This window comes from Strongylocentrotus purpuratus, unplaced genomic scaffold, assembly GCF_000002235.5.
Source record: "Strongylocentrotus purpuratus isolate Spur 01 unplaced genomic scaffold, Spur_5.0 spur5_scaffold_3, whole genome shotgun sequence".
NCBI classification, from domain to species: Eukaryota; Metazoa; Echinodermata; class Echinoidea; order Camarodonta; family Strongylocentrotidae; genus Strongylocentrotus; species Strongylocentrotus purpuratus.
Window position 1 is genome coordinate 8,337,672 of NW_022145609.1, and position 18,517 is coordinate 8,356,188.

Genomic DNA, 18,517 nt, shown 5'->3' on the forward strand with positions numbered 1-18,517 from the left:
GCCTACTAATTCATATATTTGGTAAATTTGTTTCTCTCATGGTCTGTGAGAGATATAGGGTAGTCCCATATACATCTTTCTGTGTATAGTGCTTGTAACTTTACGAAGAATGGGCCAAATTTCTTATCATTTTGATGATTCCAGAACCTCGCAGATGCCAGATGATCAACCTTTTCTGATCGATTCCACATCGTTTCTTTCACAATGCAATCGCTTGACCATAACTGGTCTTTACCTTTAACATAAAGTTAACAGAAATAAATTGATTTTGGACAGCATAAAGAACCGTTGTATTTGTCATTTATAATATTATTGTCCAAAATAAAAATTCATAAAGATTTATGAAATATTGCATGTGAACTTCTTCAAAATTACAGTTTGAAACCAATAGAGGACTTTGAGAGTACTTGCATAATGTACTGTTTCCTATACAGACCAATATTAAGATTGAAATCCCTGTACAAATCTGATTCTGAAAAACGATTTGATCAAAGCTATTCTATCACGTCCCTAGGCAATAGTCTGTGCATTGTCAAGTACTGAACAGGTATTCTGTGAGAATCATGTTATTCTATAGTTTAACACATCCGGGAGGCCGGGGGGGGGGGGGGGGGGGGGGGGCAGAGGGCTCTTTGTATAGGTGGGAATAAGTACAGTACCGGGCACAAAATATGATTTGAGAATGGACTTTGATTTTGGGAGCGATGTATGGCTCCTATTGTATTGTGAGTTGCATGATTTTCAAGAAGCCGATTTGAGCTTTCATAAATGATCGCTTCTATCTTCATGTACATGTACACTGTATGTACATTGGAGATGGAGATGGCAGAATTATTCCTTTAGATACATTTTTTGCAAGGAAATGCTGAAGTGGAGGTTATGGGTTTTCTTGTTAAATGTTGAAAGAAACTGGAATATAATATGACCAATGTAATATTCATCTTGAATTCTTTCTCAGCTTACTATTGCTTAGAACTGAAAAGTCAAGTATTTTAGTATATTGTATTAATAACCATATTGATCAGCTTTTAAGCTGCAGTGTACATACAATGTATGTACATGTAAATGTATGTGTACTGTGCTAATGACAGCTGAATAGTACTTTACATATCAACTAGCCTTACATGTAATATCAACATTACTTTCATTTGTTGTATAAATATTGTACCGTAGTTGAAGACCAGCTTTTTTTAATTATAAGCACATGCATTGGGTACGTGCATGCCATCAACGATTCAACATTAATATAATGATTTCTTGGATGTCTTTGGAGATACAGATGTGTGCATATATTAAGCCCTATATCGCATCAATGTTCATGTACGCTGTAGACTCTTTTGTTTCATTTTTAATGCAAATTGAAAAAACTAAACAGATTATTTTTCCCAAAGATATTTGTACTGGTAGTTTTGCCTGTATTGTCTAGTATTGAAATATTTCATAGCACTGATTTTTTTTTTCTGTTGCTTTTGTTTCATGTTTTTTTTTAATACATGTATATCATAGCATTAGAGCTACATTATTGTTTATCATAGGCAAATTGCAAAGTACTAGTACTCATTTGTTTTTGTTGTTGTCGTTGTCTTGAGATGAGAGCAGTCTGCAATGTAGTTATAATGTTTTTTGCTTTTTCTTTTGCTCATTTCAGATTCGCATACTGATAGAGCTACTTTGGCCGTTGGTAATCTTCATTATTTTGGCGGCAGTCAGAAGGGATGAGCCTCCAGAATTCAAGCATGAATGTAAGTCAATAGAGATCATGTCAGGAGCTCTGTTCACATTATAGTGATAGGAAGTACTGTATGTTCTGAGCTCTGTTCATATTGTTTATATGTGATGCACATGTACAGTATCATATGAAGAGCTCTGTTCACAAATGTGTTTCTTTGATTGTCATCAAAGTTTAAACAGGAATGGACATGGAAGTCAATATCTAGAGATCATGTCAGGTTATGTTCACATTGTTTGGTGTGATTGTATTCATGCCAGAAGCTGCGTTCATACAAGTACATTTTCTGTTTTTTGTGTGATAGTTACAATGTCAGAAGCTCTATCAATTCATATTGTTTGTGTATTAAATCATGTAAGGAACCGTGTTCACACTTTCTGCTCTTGTGATAAATTTCAGGAATTGTTATCACATTCTGTATCCAAGTACAACAAATGATTGTAAACTAGATGTAGATCTACATGTACATGGATATGCAGATTAAAATGTCCTGGAAAATTTAACAGGCTTTCAAAATCTTTGAGGACAAGGAGAAATAGAAATCAAGGAGGGACCTACAGTATAGCCCGTAGGCCTACAGTATATATACAGTGTATTTTGTACTAAAAACTGTAGTGTACTTGTAGGCCTACACTTTATAGACATACATGTACTGTACCCTGCCAGCCGCTGTGCATGTACAGTACTCCTTATCTATTAGGGAAGCTTTCAATCCATCTATGGTTGAATCACCTTGTCAATGGCACCTTGAAAAACAATCATTATAATAATACACCCGGATACAATACGAATACGAGGGAAGAGATACCGTAGTCACCAGTGTTGCACCATGGTTGCACCTGCATGTACTATACATGTAGATGTATGTAACTCTGACTCGGACAGAGTATACATGTACATTTTAATAATTAAAGGTAAAGACCAGTTATGGTCATGCGATTGCATTGTGAAAGAAATGTTGTGGAATCAATCAGAAAAGGTTGATCATCTAGCATCTAGCATCTGCAAGGTTCTGGAATCATCAAAATGATAAGAAATTTGGCCCATTCTTCGTAAAGTTACAAGCACAATACACAGAAAGATGTATATGGGACTACCCTATATCTCTCACAGACCATGAGAGAAACAAATTTACCAAATATATGAATTAGTAGGCGGTTTCCCGGCAAATTTTGTATCATCATGTATTAGTCAAAACATATTCTTTCACATGATTGGTAATGAGAGCTTCCATTTCATACTGGTCTTTACCTTTAAAGACTAAATAATTCATACCCTTGCCAAGTTGTTACATTTTTTTAAGTATGTGAACATTTTATTTCTCCCAATCTAGATGTTTCTTGAGAATGTGACATACAGTATTAAAGCTTACCGTACATCTAAAAGAATTCAACAAAGTTACGAAAAAACAGATAAAACATATCAAATTTACTGTACAAGGGGGTACAGTATGAATAGTTGGTTAACTGTATATTGCACAGCGCTTTGTGAGCCTTGTTGAATGAGAGAGTCTCTAAAATTTGATAAGGAATTCAGAATCTCATACACGGTATAAATTGAAATGTTTCTACACAACATATAACATACTGTATTGTCTGTTTGGAGCATAATGGCAAGAACTCATATAACAGATGCCCTGTTGGCTCTGAACCAATGATAAAAGCAAATCCAAACATTTAGGTACAGAACATGTACCAGTAAACAAATCATCTTTACATGTGTGACGAAGTATGGTGATGCTGTGTACTACAATTGTGTTAAGGTCACAGTCTATGTCGATCACGCATCATTGATTTTCATTGACAGCAAGGCCATAGAAATAAAAAAACATCCTATAAACAAAAGGTGTATCCTTTTTCACACAATACAAGAATGGGCACAATAGCTTAACGGTAATACCTGCATCACTCTATTGAGGTTACAGGATGTATTTACCCTAATTTTTTTAGTTTGTGTTGATCTCAATCATTGGGACATTCATGTACCCTGTAAAAATTGTGATGTACATTGTACATATATTGTCTCTTAAAAACACCTTTGTTTGTTTGTTATATTATTACAATGTTATGACAAAGCAGTTATTCTTTCTCGTCTTCCCTCATGTCTGCTATTATCCCTTCTTTTCTTTTTTCTGAGCGCATAGGGACTTCAATTGATTTTTGTGATATGCGCTATATAAGAATGGTTTATTATTATTATTATTATTGTATGTTCATTGTTAATGCGTCATGATTTAGAGAGTACAAACTCTAAGAAAGGAAGCCATATTCTGGTAAAGTACTAAAGTTCCCCCAAAACATGTCTTTTGTAGGTTAATGTATCTACACGTACATTGTACATTTGTACCTCCTGCATATTCAAGAGTTCAGTACATTTTGCAAAATGAGCTGGGGTATTCAGACAGGTTTACTTGATCATTAGGTTTTATATTACTTATGACTGTTAATACAGTGTAAGGTCGAAATCTCTGTAAAATTTCAAATTTTATCTTTCATTTTCATTCCACAATTTTTCAGAAATCAGAGACAATGGCCGTTTGACATTTTGTAAATAAAAGTAATTGAGGCATCCTCCTACTACAAAAACATGAAAATGTATTTTTCATATTGAGAATTTAAAGTCTATTCATGAAGCAAGTGCTAGATATAAATGTAAGATACCGAAGAAAATGGATATTTTCTACATCTTATAGCCCGTAGAATGTCTATTGCACTTTTTGTTCATTCAATTTTAATGAATAACATCTTTTATCTTCTTTTTTTCCCAATCATCTGCAGGTCATTTTTCAGCCAAAGCGATGCCTTCAGCTGGAATGGTTCCTTTCCTTCAGTCTCTCATGTGTGATACTCTCAACTCATGCCGCAAAGACGAGCTAGAAAGCGACGTCCCAGGCAAAGTCAACGACTTTTCCCAAGCCAAGTAAAATAATCTCTTCATTATATTTTTTATTCGTTGCCAAAGTTGAACATTTAATGATAAAATAGTCCCTTATGTTTCTTTCTCAGATTTGAGTTTGGGCCATGCTTACTATCCAGATTCATTGCTGTGTGAAATTTATTTTTAAATGTTTCTTACTGTTGTTTCTTTAGTCTGAGTAGACATTTCAGTCAGTAGCCTCCTACAGAGCACCTGGATAGAAGAGTTTGGCATATTCAAGGTCTTGACAAAAAATACTGTAATGGTGTAAAATGTGACACGACCCCTCCCCCTCCTCCTCCCCTTTTGTGAATTTAGTTGTTCATATATGTTCATTTTATTTTTTACATGAAGGCTTTATGAGTATTAAATTAATCTAGTTTTGAACAAAGTATTTAAAAGTAAAGATCCATTTTTATAGTGAATATCTGCTTGGAAATGTGAAAAGCTCCATTGCAGTTGTATGAAAATTATGAGAGGACCCCCCCCCCCCAACTTTTTATGATTTATTTTGGTGGTACAAACAGTACCAGGAGAAGATTGGGACTTGAATGTAGTTATTAGCAAAGTAAATAATTGCCTTGGAACAGGTTTCTTCCCTGCTTTCGTTTTCGTCACAAATACAAAAGCTCTTGCCCATTTATTCAAAAGTTGTTTGCCCACGGCGGATCATGTACTGTACACAGCGTGATGTTTGATTGTCTGTGTAACAAAAGAACCAAAATGTTATTTTCACTGGAATGATCTGACTTTTTGATTAGGGATTTCCCTTTTCCGTGACTTCCCATAACTTCCTCAATTTTGATTACATTTTATAGTAGGATATTAGTTTGATGGTCAATTTTTTTTTTTTTTTTTTTAATTTTTTTTATTTATTTATTATTTTTTTTTGGGGGGGGGGGATGACTCAGTGGTCGTTGTGTGCTAGATTGAATTTAAAGGGATTACCAAATACCAATGTGGGAAATAGTGATGTTTGAACTTTTTTTAGGCTTTTTTTTTTCAGAATGTAGAGTGAGATACTAATTCCAGAAATTAATGGCCTAAATATTTGGTATTAGATCATTAGATGAACTATCTAGATATCTGATTAGAATTCCTGGTGCAGAATAATCAAATAAATGTATACAATTTATTGGGTTTTCATCTTCATATTATAAGCATGTTGGTTGCTACTTATTTTTCTAAAATATGTCATCTTTGTAAGTATGTAGTCAATGAGTGAAGAAATTAAGAACACAAAAGCTTCATACCATGACAATGATAGATAAATACTCAAATTTCACATCTTTCATTTCAAATGATCTTTTGAAAACACACAATTATAGACTATATTATGTCTTCAAACTCATTAAACATACCAACTTTGATTGAACCTATCCATGACATCCATAAGTCTTGATGAGGTTGGTAAGCATGCATATATTCCACAGGAGTTTGTTTGAATATTAGGTGTAGAATATTGTAATGACTATTGCTTTACAATGTACATGTAAGCTATAAAATTGGTTTAGAATATCAAAAGACAAGGGATTACATGTGTTTGCACTTATTCCCTACTTACTGTAATTGAACCTTGCCTCTCCCTCTCACAGGTTATCTATTCTTATAGAAGACATCCAGAAGATCTTGGGTAACAAGACGTTTGTAGATGATGTGGAGAAGATCTTGATTCAGCTAGGTGACCTGGAGCGCCAGGGGGACTGGTTGAATAGGGGCAATGACTGGTGGGACAGGGCACAAGTAGACCCTGGCAGCCCTTCATTACCAGGTAATTATAATAATGATGAAGAGGAGCAGGAGGAGGAAGAGGATGGTAATGAGGAGGAGGAGGATGGTGATGAGGAGCAGGAGGAGGGGAGGGGGAGGGGGGGGGGGGGGTAATAGTAATTATGAGGATCACACTTTCCCAAACCCGAGGTACACTTGCCAATCACTGATTTCACTTCACTGCAACAAAATCTGACTTACCCTTGACTTGACTTGACCCTATATATCATTAACTTGCTCTGATATACCATCAAATGTTTACTTCCCCCACCATCCAGTTTACTTTTCCCACTACAGACTTTACTTGCCCCAACACAAACTGTACCTCCTCTCCTACCAATATCCCCCCCCCCTCCCCCCATCAAAATTATCATTAAGTAAAACATGAAGTGTATGCTTCTATCCAATGTGTATTGCCCACCTCCCTCTCCTTCTAATCCTGGCAATAAATGGGTTAACATTTTATCTCTTCGAGCTTGAAGCCAATCAACTCAAACTTCCCCCACCCCAATCTTTTTCTTTAATTAGATGCAACAGAGCTCTGACTATGCTTCCTTTTTCGGTATATGGTTTAAGATATGGGAAGAAGAAAAAAAAATCTATTTCAAGTGCCATAATTAGGAGGAAATACCATAGTGGGTGACAAACTATCTATTCTGAAATCTTCGTAAACACCAGACAGTATCAGATTTATCTTCCTTCAGTGCAAAGTCTAATGAACAAGTGAACATTTCATGTCCTGTTTGTTAACTCCTTAAGATTTGTCAAGGTGAACATTGTTAGCATTTATCTTCCTCTGAGATTAGTGAGTTGATTTTACTTTGCTATTCAAAATTTTGTGGTCCGTAATGAATTAATCTATCCAAATTGTTTGTTACATCAAGATAACGGATAAAAGCAAATGGCTGATGATATATTTGTTTCAAAGAGGGAAATGTTTCTCCTATCTTGTTCAATGTTCAAGATTAGAAATAATGACATGTGCCGAACGATTTTGGTAGAAAATGTATAGGGGGCTGAGTAATGAGTATAGAAAGATAAGGAAATCAAGGTAAGTAGGCCCAACACCATGTACTGTACTAAATGCAGGACACCATGTGCAAATGAGAGTTGTGGTTTTTATTGAAGATGATTTCCAGCAAGTTTTTGTGAGATCGTTTTTATTTTACTGGTTCAAACAATCAATCTCCTGCAGGATAAACAACCCAGACTGAATTATAGCCTTGTTCTCTCAACATGCAATTCCCATACCAGACCTCAAGATTAGCTTTAACCTGTTGACTACTGAATTCCTTCATTCCCATAGGCTATAATACAGGAGCTACCCCGTTACTGTAGGCGATGGGTTATGGTAGATTTTATGCACAACTCAATCTTTGTCATTTTTAACTCAAAAAGCTTGCTGGTACCTGTAAGGAGAGAACGGTATCAATCAAGATTGTTTGAATCGTATGAGAAAGATGTTTTTCATGAAAATCATTAGTCTTTTATGTATATCTTTCATGATTGATCCTGTGTCTGATATTTTCCCTATTGTGTCCATCTTAACGAAACTCCCTGCATGGACAATACATCCTGAACCTTTATCATCGGTAAACCAAGATGGCGGGCTAATTGCATTATTGAGTACATGACTTTTAAGTCAATAAAGGCAATGCAAACTAATGCATCATGCGCTGCCTACATTATGCCCCAGGCATAGAGTGTATTCAAGGCAGATGTATTGCATTCACAGTGTTTCTTTTCTTCTTGTTCATATGCTCTTTCATTTCCTCATATAAAGGTATTTTGTCCAGAAAATGATGATTTATTCCTAGATTTAATCCCAACCATCTTCTCAACCCTAACTTGAATTGACACTGAATAAAAGTTAATGAGTTCATTTAACAAAAAAATGAAGTACCAGTAATGTGATAACATTGCATTTTAGTTTAAAAAATGATGTACTTTAAAAAGTACCTGCGGCAGATATTCAGAAAAATAAAGTTAAAAGGAACCAATTACTAATTAACTCTGGTATATTTGTAGGAGGAAAGAGACAGGAATTGGTGAGGAAGTTTAAGGGAGCTAGTGTATAGTTACACTGTATATTCATGTGAAACCATTGCTACATATACCTGTACATACATTATGAATTGCACAGTAGCTAAACACAAATGAAGTCTTTATCAGATGCTGCATACATGCATGTATTTAGTGACAGGTCACATATTCTGCTGTGGAATGTAAACATAGGTGTTGGTAGCTCCTATAAATACACAAATGTGCTTGCACATGATATCAGAGGGAGCTATAGCGTGATTGAAATGTTAACATATGAATATTAACTTGCTTGTGTGAACGCGTCCAAGAGATTTGTAGATTCCCTGTAGCATGACATGTCATTTGAGACATCAGCTGGCTTGTGTGAACGCATCCAGTGGGTAGATCCTGCATGTACTCATACATGTGTGCCTCAGTCTCCTGAAGCATGATACGTCATTTGAAATGTCATCTTGCTCATGTGAACACATCCAAGGGATGTACCTCAAATTCCTGAAGTATTACAGTGATATGACGCAACCCAATGCAGCCTAAATTTAGTTTTCAAAATAATGTCAAATTTGCTCTGTGTGAACACATCAAAGAGATACCTTGATTTCCCTGAACAGGATTAGAGTGGTATGATGCAACCCAATCCAGCCTAAATTCAGTCTTCCTATAGGCCTGTTTTCACCAGCTTGAGTTTCCCAAATAGCCCGCTATTTCTGATCCGATTCATGAAATATTGGGCTATTTATATGGCAGGTGAAGACGCAAATAGAAGGCTATATGCTTGGGAAATTTTCCCAAGATTTCTAGGGCGAGTTAGCAAACTAGCCTGCTATTTGTCCGGTTCGACTCCACCAGACCCAAACCTGAGCTAGCTAATTTCTCGAGCTCTAGTTTCGAGCTGATGGAGATGCGATTTATAACTTCAGGCTAATTTCCTGAATCAGATTGGCAAACTCGAGCTAATGGAGACAGGCCTATTGAGAATTGAGGGATGTTATTCTTGTCGCCTTGCCGGAATGACATTACAGAATGACTTGAATGTTAACAGGCAGCCAAGAGATAGACAGACATGTGTACTGCATGCATTATGATAAATATAGTCCTGAGGCATTACCAGATGTTTTGAAATGAAATAGAAGGGCTAGTTGCAGTCGATACTGAAATGCTCATACTAGTTGGAAATTCAGGGTTTAAAGTAGTGTAGATGATACTTTATTTAAAAGCTAGAATTACTAAGAATGTTTGGGCAATGCCTTTGCCTTGTTCATCTTTATACATCTTCAACTTCTTCTTCTTCTTCTTTTTCTTCTTCTTCTTTTTCTTCTTCCTCCTCATCTTTTTATGTTTCATCTGCTCCATCTTCTCGTATTGTCTTTCTTCACTACCTCCTTATAGACTTTTTCTTTTTCTTTCCTTGCTCTCTCTCTCTCTCTCTCTGCTTCTCTTTTCTTCTCCATCTCCTTCTCCAATTTCCCGCAAAAAATCAGTGAAACTTTGGCAGGCATTTACAAAAAAAAATCCAGAGGTGGATTTTTTTATTTAGATTTTTCGTCGAGTTTGTCGTTAGCCGTTTTGCAACTACCGGCGAAACACTGGAATGTGAAAAAAATTGATGATGTTTGCTGTGTAGATGCAGCTCATGTATCCTTAACATATCTTTAACTCCAGCTAACGGATGTCATTAATGATTTCTCACTTTCAGATCTGTCATCTTTGAGTGGTTTATTGGACGACCCAGCTGCAGTGCGTAGTTACCTTAAAAGTCAAGTGGGTCTGTCTCCTGATGTTGCAGATGCCATCCTAGCCTCAAGACCAAACCCTGCAGAGGTAATCTTTAGCCACGTTTAAAGGGGAAAATGATTTTTTTTTTTTTTTTTTTTTTTTAATTTTTACTTGGAAAATTTATTTTAACAGTATATTGTTACAGTTTGAAGACTAATACTTGTTGGAAAAATTGATCCCAAAGTTTTGGGGAGCAAGATTATTTCTGTGGTGAAAATATGAAGTCCTTTGAAATTTTATCGGCAATTATTGATTTTGCAGTTATCAAAGTGCCTTGGTGCAAATAATCTTCTCATCATTCTTATTGGAAATCAACGTTAATCTAACATTTGATATGTAACAAAGAACATGAAAATAATCATCCTATCTGCAAAATGATAATATTTCTCCACGATGTATCTATTTATTCAATATTTTTTAATGTGTATGAGAACTAGAACTAGGTGATTATCACTAGGTAATCATTCTTTGGTAAAACAGTGTTTAGTAGGCCTATACAGTAGTAATGCATGCTGTGATTCTTGTTGCAGCCTTTGAATTCCATGTGGGCTTCCGTTTTGCATGGAGCTAAATGATGCTGAAATGAGATGACACACTTTATTATCAAAACAAAAAAACACATAAAATTATATACTCAACTTTAACGGTACATGTATTTGACATGCAGCTGCAAGAATTTTCAATCAACAGTTAGTAGTCATGCTTTAAAAAAAAAAAGATTTGACAGGGGTTTAAGTAGCTTAAAGATTGTCACTTTTACCTGTTACACATTTAAATACATGAATGTGTACTGTGAAGTAGAGGTTTTTTTTTTTTTTTTTTTTTAAACAACAATATCCTACCTGCAGACTTGTAAACATCCGAAAAGTCCTTATAAGTCTACTTTGAGTCTCTCTGTCAGTCTTCATCCTCTTAAGGCAGAACCGAAATAAAGATGTAAATTGGATAAGGAGAAATTATATTAAAATATATTATGATACAGCACAGCTCAGGTTGTATGGTAAAGAAATATTGTGGATGAATGTGGAGATTCTCAGAAGCATACTTTTAAACAAACTATGTCTTGTAAGTATTCAGACTCAAGCAAATCCTTTTCAAGAGTGAAACAACATTATAGATGACTTAAGAAGTTCATCTGATTGGTCATGTACATCTTTGTATTAACCTTGAAAATTATAAAGAGATGGTTTATGAATAAGAACATTATGAAAATGAAAGAACGAGTACATGAACAAGTAGTTGATTGTGCACTATATGTCTGAAGGCTGAAGGCCAGTAAGGTCATTAGGATGATATCATCTTTAACTAATGAGTTTATTTTGTGGAGAGATGTAGCTGGTATAGCTCTCATTAGGTGATATAATGATGTCAATTAAGGAGAAGATTTTGGATATAGAGCAATTTCAATTTGAGTTTGCATTTGTTTCACTCATAAGTAATAGAAAAACATTCATATTTAAGCAGATTGATCATGGAGTTTTACATTTAAAAAAACAAAAAAACAACAAAAATATCATTTGAATCAGTGAGAGACAAGCTAAAGATTTCAAAATATTGGATGTTTTACAATTGTACACGTTCTTGCATTTGATGCAGATATGATGGTGTTACAGAATATGGCGATATTGGGCAAAAAAAAAATGGTTCATTACAAATACAGTAGTTTTCATCAAGGCATAATTGCGCAGGTGCATTTAACACTTGGATTGCTTTCTTTGCCTTTCTGCAAGGTTGCTTGTTAGCCACACATGCAATTTTGCACAAAGTGATACTTGATATTCACCAATTGATGGAGGGATTGCTTTGTGCTGGACAGTGGTACCTTGCACAATGATTGATTTCCGGACTTGATTAGCTCAATGAAAACCCTTTCAACACCAGTATGGGTTAATCTTGGACTGGAAACTGCTCAATAATCTCAAAGCCATTTATATATCCATCCCATGATAAATATAATGTCGCACAGGGGGATTATTTGTGTGGCATAAAAAGAGGTAGCATCATCATGTGCATGTACCGGTAACACCAGAATATACATGTATGTGCATACTACATCAGCACCATATGCAAGGATGAGCAAGGATGGATGCTATTCTTAAACATGTATTTTTACGTTTGACCTAGGGCTTAGTTTTGTGGGAAGTAAAGCGTTATTCTATTATTACCCATACACATAGAAATGGAGATACATGTACATTTGAATGCATTAGAAACAACCATTTTGAAGTAGAACCCGTAGGATTTCAAAAAGGGTTCTGCTATTGATTTTATCTCCAGGAATGAGCAAACCTTTTTTATGCGGTTGTTTAATGTGGTAAAATCAAAGTTTGCCTACCGGTGTTGCCTACTTAGTGAAATAATCATGATTAGAAACATGAATTAGAGCATTATTAATACAATTACAAAATGTATTTAAACAGTTTGGTCAGAATATCTATTATCTTCATGGCCTAAACTCTTTATATGAGTAGTTATTCCTTTTCATTTTAATCCAAAAATCTTTTTTACCATCCTCAGGAAACGATCAAAACTGAGAGTAATTTAATACAGGATAAAGACACATAAATAGCTATTAAGTATCCACTGCAAGTATAAGTTAAATATTAATACTTCCTAACAACCCTACTAACATTAAACAGTTAGTATAATTGCATTGCGGTTCTTCATTTCCTGTATGTACTTTAGCAGGGTGTTTATTGAAAGGAGCTATTTTTAGCCATGAGGCAATTGAATGAAATTGCCTTTGAATTGCATGTGTACATGTATGTAGAGGGGATCTGGTCTGTGAACGTACAGCTCATAGCATAAGAGGGCAGTCTGGACTTTTACATTTAGCTACGTCATGTTGAGTGGTTATTCAATTCAATTCAATTCAATTCAGAACTTTATTTCAGACTCTGCTGCACAAGGCAGAGGTCCATAAAACATATGTTACATATAGATAGGGAAAAGAGCTGAGTATAAACATAATGAGTATAATAACAAAAAAATTGTACAAATACTAAAGAGTATACAAACTAAACTATACTACATATACAATGTAACTGTAACATGTAACCTGTAACTGTAAGATTGATAACAGTAGGCCTATATCAATCTAACTCTAAGCTGTACTTGTAACTGCAATGTTAAAATAAATATATGTATAACATTGTGTTATGATACCACCCTTACTAAAATGGTGTTCATCTGCATTTACAACACCATCTAGGCTTAATAGGGGGTTGCAGATTAGTAATTTGTTAATTCTGGGGAGGGGAAGTTGGGGAATATGGGAGAGAAAATTCAATAATTTCTTTGCTGTATAAGAACATGCAGGATCTACCCACTGGATGTTGCAAATTAAATTGCTAAATTTAGCAGCATGCCTTATTCTTCAAACTGTTTAGAAAATGAAGTATTACAAAAATATTGGCATTGCAGTCCCACTTCATGTAATATTTATTGAAGCCCTGGGTTAGGTACATGAAGATGAACTTAAAAAGTGAAAGAATAATTAATATATTTGGCCCATTTCTGGGAGGAACCTCTGACATGTGCCTTACCCAGCCTTTGTGAAAGTTGAATTCCCTCTTTTTTTGGGGGGGGGGGGAGGGGGGGGGGGGGGCTGTATCACATACACATTTCCCAAAGGCAGTCAACTTTGATAAAAACATACAATGTAAACATTTACTTTTAGCTATTGAACACTATTCTTTCCTCTTTGCATTCTTCTCGGAACTCACATGTTATTTTGTCTTAACTAACAGGCTGAAAGCCAAATCACATGATAATCAATTAGCATGGGACTCCTAGCTGGCTGTGCTACCGTTTTTATTTGTAGTTGTTGTAATCATCATTCCTTCCACAGGAAATGACTCGTGATCCTACGAATTGAAAGAGAAACTATCATTGAGCAATTAGCAGGAATATGGTTTAGCCAAGCACTTTACTTTCTGAAGGTTTCATAAGTGTTGTGTAATTTCATAAACACTTGATTACAATATCAACTAAGAGCGAAGGGAATTAATTTATACCCCCAAATATGGAGTGAAAACCATCAGATGATTCTTGTTCTCTTGTATTTGCACAAATTTGAATAGGGTTTAGCCAAGCTCTTTATTTTCTGAAGGTTTCATAAGTATTTTGTTATTCAATGAACACTTGATTATAATGTCAGCTAAGATCAAACAGAATTAATTTAGACCTTCAAATATGGAGTGAATGCCATATGATGATTCTTGTTCTTGTATTTGCTTAACAAGAATTTCACTATACTTGCATGATTTTTTTTTTCTCCATTTTCTTTACTATTTAAAGAAACAAATATTCAGTATTGACAATCTGGTATTCTGAAGAGATTTCTGAAATATACTTGTTAATTAACTGGTATGAATATAAATTGGAATTTGACAAAATGCCTCCTTTCCAATCTACATGTAGGATCATACTTTACATACCGGGTACATTATATACAATACAGGGTTTATATTTGCTCATGAATTTAGAGTGGTTACATGGAATTCAGAATTATTTGTGGGTTTCACTCATTTGCATATAAAATGTACAGTATACTGGTACATGTACGTCTGCTCAAAGGCTGAGGGTAGTACATCACGTTGTTTACATAAATAAATATTTATATATATATATACCGTTATATAGTTAGGTAGTTAATGTCCTTCTTCCTCATAATAGATCTGTTAAAAACTGTGATTCGTCCTTGGAACCTAAAGATGTGATTATATCGAAGCCAAAACCTAAGCATCAAAAGCATCACAAATTTAATGATACATTGTTTATTTCCAATGTATTTTTGTACTAGTGTTAGATATTAGGGTAGTTGATCAGTGATGGTCATCTAATAAAGCTCTCATCCAATGCTCTCATTCATTTCAATAAATGCATTATTTCAGACTGTTGATGTATTTTTCATCTTCATATGTCTCTGCTTAAAACATACTTTTACATGATACCAATTTTTTTTTTCTAGAATAAAAAGCATTAGTCATCATTAAAACGCCATGATAAAACATCTTGTAAGTTTAATACAATGGACTGCTGCTAAATTCACTTTGAGTGTCAGCTCATTTTGTCCTTGACCACTTGTGTGTTGAAGACCTGTACTTAGTATCCTTCCACATCATGTACACGCTATCTACTACACAGCACAGTTAAAATGTACATGTACATGTACAAATGAACATTTCCAGTAAGAATTTTACATTCATAATGACCATCTACAATGCATTAGGAACTGTATTGACTAATGGATTGTAGATGATCAACATAAAAAATAGAGCTATCCACAGTCTATTTCCTAGCAACAGTGAGCTCTTAATATACAGTGCATGGGTCATTAGTAAAGTGGTGACATTTCCACCTTCTTTTCTTTTGGCTCAGTTAATTTATTCGCTCACTTTAGGGCCTGGATATTATGAAATGAGATCTATACCTTATGTGATGTGTTTGCATGTCACAGGATGACAGACTGCTGTGATCAATAAATTATTCAAACAAATGCTGAAATGCACACAAAAGCATATGAGATCGTATGTAAATGAGTTATTTTGAGAAAGATCATCATAGAGAAACTCGTGTATTGCTACTTGAGACTAGGAATAGTCCTTTCAATCCATAAGAGATGTATGGAAAAAGCACATGTCATAGTTTTGAATGAAAAGGAAAATATTTGAGTTTTACTTTGAAAGGTCAAGAAAGAGCAAAAGGTTTTTGTTTTTAATTTGCATAGTAAAGAGTAATGCAGAAAATGGAAAAGATAAAATGAGACATGTGTTAATCTTTGATGTTTATAAATTTCACATTTTTGAAAATTTCATTGTTTTGAAAGGAAAATTACATTATCACTTGACAATTTGATTTTCTTGGGGGGGGGGGGGGGTCCCGGTCCCTTTATATCTATGTCTTTGAAGGAAATTCTATTTGAAGATTATCAATATCTTTAAATATTCACATTTTGCAAACTGAATTCTGAACCATTTAGTTGCAGTCATCAAATCACTATATAATAGAAAGAAAATTAATCAGGGAATTAATGCTGTCCATAACAAAAATCTATTTTGTCAAGATGCATTCAATTTTTTCAAATTGAATTCTGAGCCTTTCATTCTGGGTTAATCTCAATCCCTGCACCATCATGTTTTCTCCTTATCATGACCTATAAATTTACAAAGTATTGGTGCAATATTGATATGCAGATGTTTTTCAGTATAGAACAGACGCAAGGGGAATAGTGTTTGGGTGACGTCACAGCTCTGACGTTTCTAACCCTGGGATGAATTTTTGACATTGTGCCAACCTGCTAGTAAAGCAGATTGGCACATGTGTTTGGTACGTCACACCTTAGACAATGAACTTGAGCTGCGTTCATATTAAAGCATTGCTCTTCCCAGGCTCAGGGTTATGAAACACATTAGCCCATTTTCTACTTAAATCTAAACCGATGCTGGTTTTAACCTTTTGTCTAAAATCTGGTTTAACAAAGGAAGTCAATGTAAAAGCTAAGTTTTTCTGTTCATAAAGACGTTTTTAGACCCGGATCAGATTTAACTGAATAAGTAAAACAGAAGGATGGTTCGGTTTTTACAGTTAAGGTTGTGTCCATGAAATTTTCTGCAGGTTGTAAATTTGAACATGTTTGATCAGGGACTTGGGATATCCCAAGTCCCTGGTTTGATCGAGATTGCTGATCTCAAACAAAGGCAGAGTTGTGGTTATAAAGATGTTTTTGACAAAACCATAGATTTTTGAATGCAGCCTAGGGGGGCAGCATAGATTTTGATCTCTAGCTGTCTGCATCTGAATGGACAGTTATGTTTATGGATGTATTAGGGAAACGTTGTTTAGAGCAACAACCTTTTTTTTAGTCAGAATGTGCAACCATTGTTTGTAGAAATGTTTTGCTAACCTTTTCACTTCTGGATAAAAATATATTTTATTCATAGGGAGAAGAACAAAAATATTAGAGGTGAGATCAAGTGACTTTTATTATAGTAAAAAAAGGAGAGTAAATGCCATGGACTAATGTACAACTACGACTAAAGATAGAGAGAGAGAGAGAGAGCGTGTGTGATTTTAGAGTTAGTGTTATTTGGTATTTGAGAATATTTACTGAAAAGCAATGTTTTCTCCTCTTCTGCATATCTCGTTGTCATACACACGACACCTCCTTTGCAGTATTTCAATGACCGATTGATCATTCATTGGTGCCATTTCTCTCTCTCTCTCTCTCTCTCTCTCTCTCTCTCTCTGTATTGGGGCTTAAGGGGCTCTAGAAGGGAACTCGATATGCCTGGGATTTCCCTTTGGATTCTGGGAAAGGAAATTAGGTCTCATTTGTGGATGTACATCTCCTCAAATATTGCACTGAAATGGAAATGTATGTTGGTTCTCAGAATACAGGATGAACAAATATATTGCCGAAAATGTTCTATCTTCCCTGGAGAGCCAGAATCATATTGGTTAACATCTTTTTGGCTCTCATGAGATTACATTAAGCTCTGGGGATTTGTGTGCATGCATTAACTATAAAGTGATCATCATTGCAGCCGGTTAGCTATGTTCTCTATGTTCTACTTCTTTTTTATCATGAGTCTATGTATTTCATGTTTCTCTTGACATTCTATGAGTTTAGAAGAGCTGTTGTACTTTTTTGTTTTTAGCGCTCCTAAATGATCAGTATTATTATCCTTCTCTCTTTCTAAAGCAATTCAAAAGAGAAGGGAGATATGTCATGGCTCAGTGGTAGAGCAGAGGAGTCAAGGTCTGGGGTAAAAAAAAAAAAGAAGAAAGAAAACACATGATGCTCTAGTGTCCTTTGGTAAGGCATTATAATCAGCATTACCTAATACGTTGGGTAGGTCCGCTTGTTATTTGCTTTCTTAACAAGCCAATAAAAAACAAATCAGTATATATATTTTTGTTATCAAAAGGAAATTTCTTTCATTGATTCTAAGGTCATTTTTCTATTTAAATTTGCCATCAAAGAATCTGCTAAACTTTATATTTCATGTTGGTGAAGAAGTTGGTCAACCATGCCTCCTCCCAAAGTATTCTAAAAGCATTCTGTAATTTTAGAAACGCTATCGTCCTTTTCGTCTTTAGTGCTCCTAAATGATCAATATTATTATCATTCTCTTTTTGTTGTTAAAGTAATTCAAAAGAGAAAGGGAGATATTTGATGGCTCAGTGGTAGAGCATGAGTCAAGGTCTGGGGTAAATACAAAACAAAGAAAACTTGAGATGCCCTAGTGCCTTGTGGTCAGAATTACCAAATCAGTTGGGTAA

General features: G+C 34.9%; 1 protein-coding gene across 2 annotated transcripts in view; it reads left to right on the plus strand.

Annotated features, from left to right (window-relative positions):
- The window catches only part of LOC100891819 (phospholipid-transporting ATPase ABCA1), a 74,096-nt gene that overhangs the window by 8,830 nt on the left and 46,749 nt on the right, over window positions 1–18,517 (plus strand). For both annotated transcript variants that reach the window (XM_030996818.1, XM_030996819.1), the window contains exons 3-6: window positions 1,649–1,742; window positions 4,507–4,648; window positions 6,241–6,416; window positions 10,152–10,276. In XM_030996818.1, coding sequence (XP_030852678.1) covers window positions 1,649–1,742; window positions 4,507–4,648; window positions 6,241–6,416; window positions 10,152–10,276 — 537 coding nt within the window. The remainder of the gene's footprint in view (window positions 1–1,648; window positions 1,743–4,506; window positions 4,649–6,240; window positions 6,417–10,151; window positions 10,277–18,517) is intronic.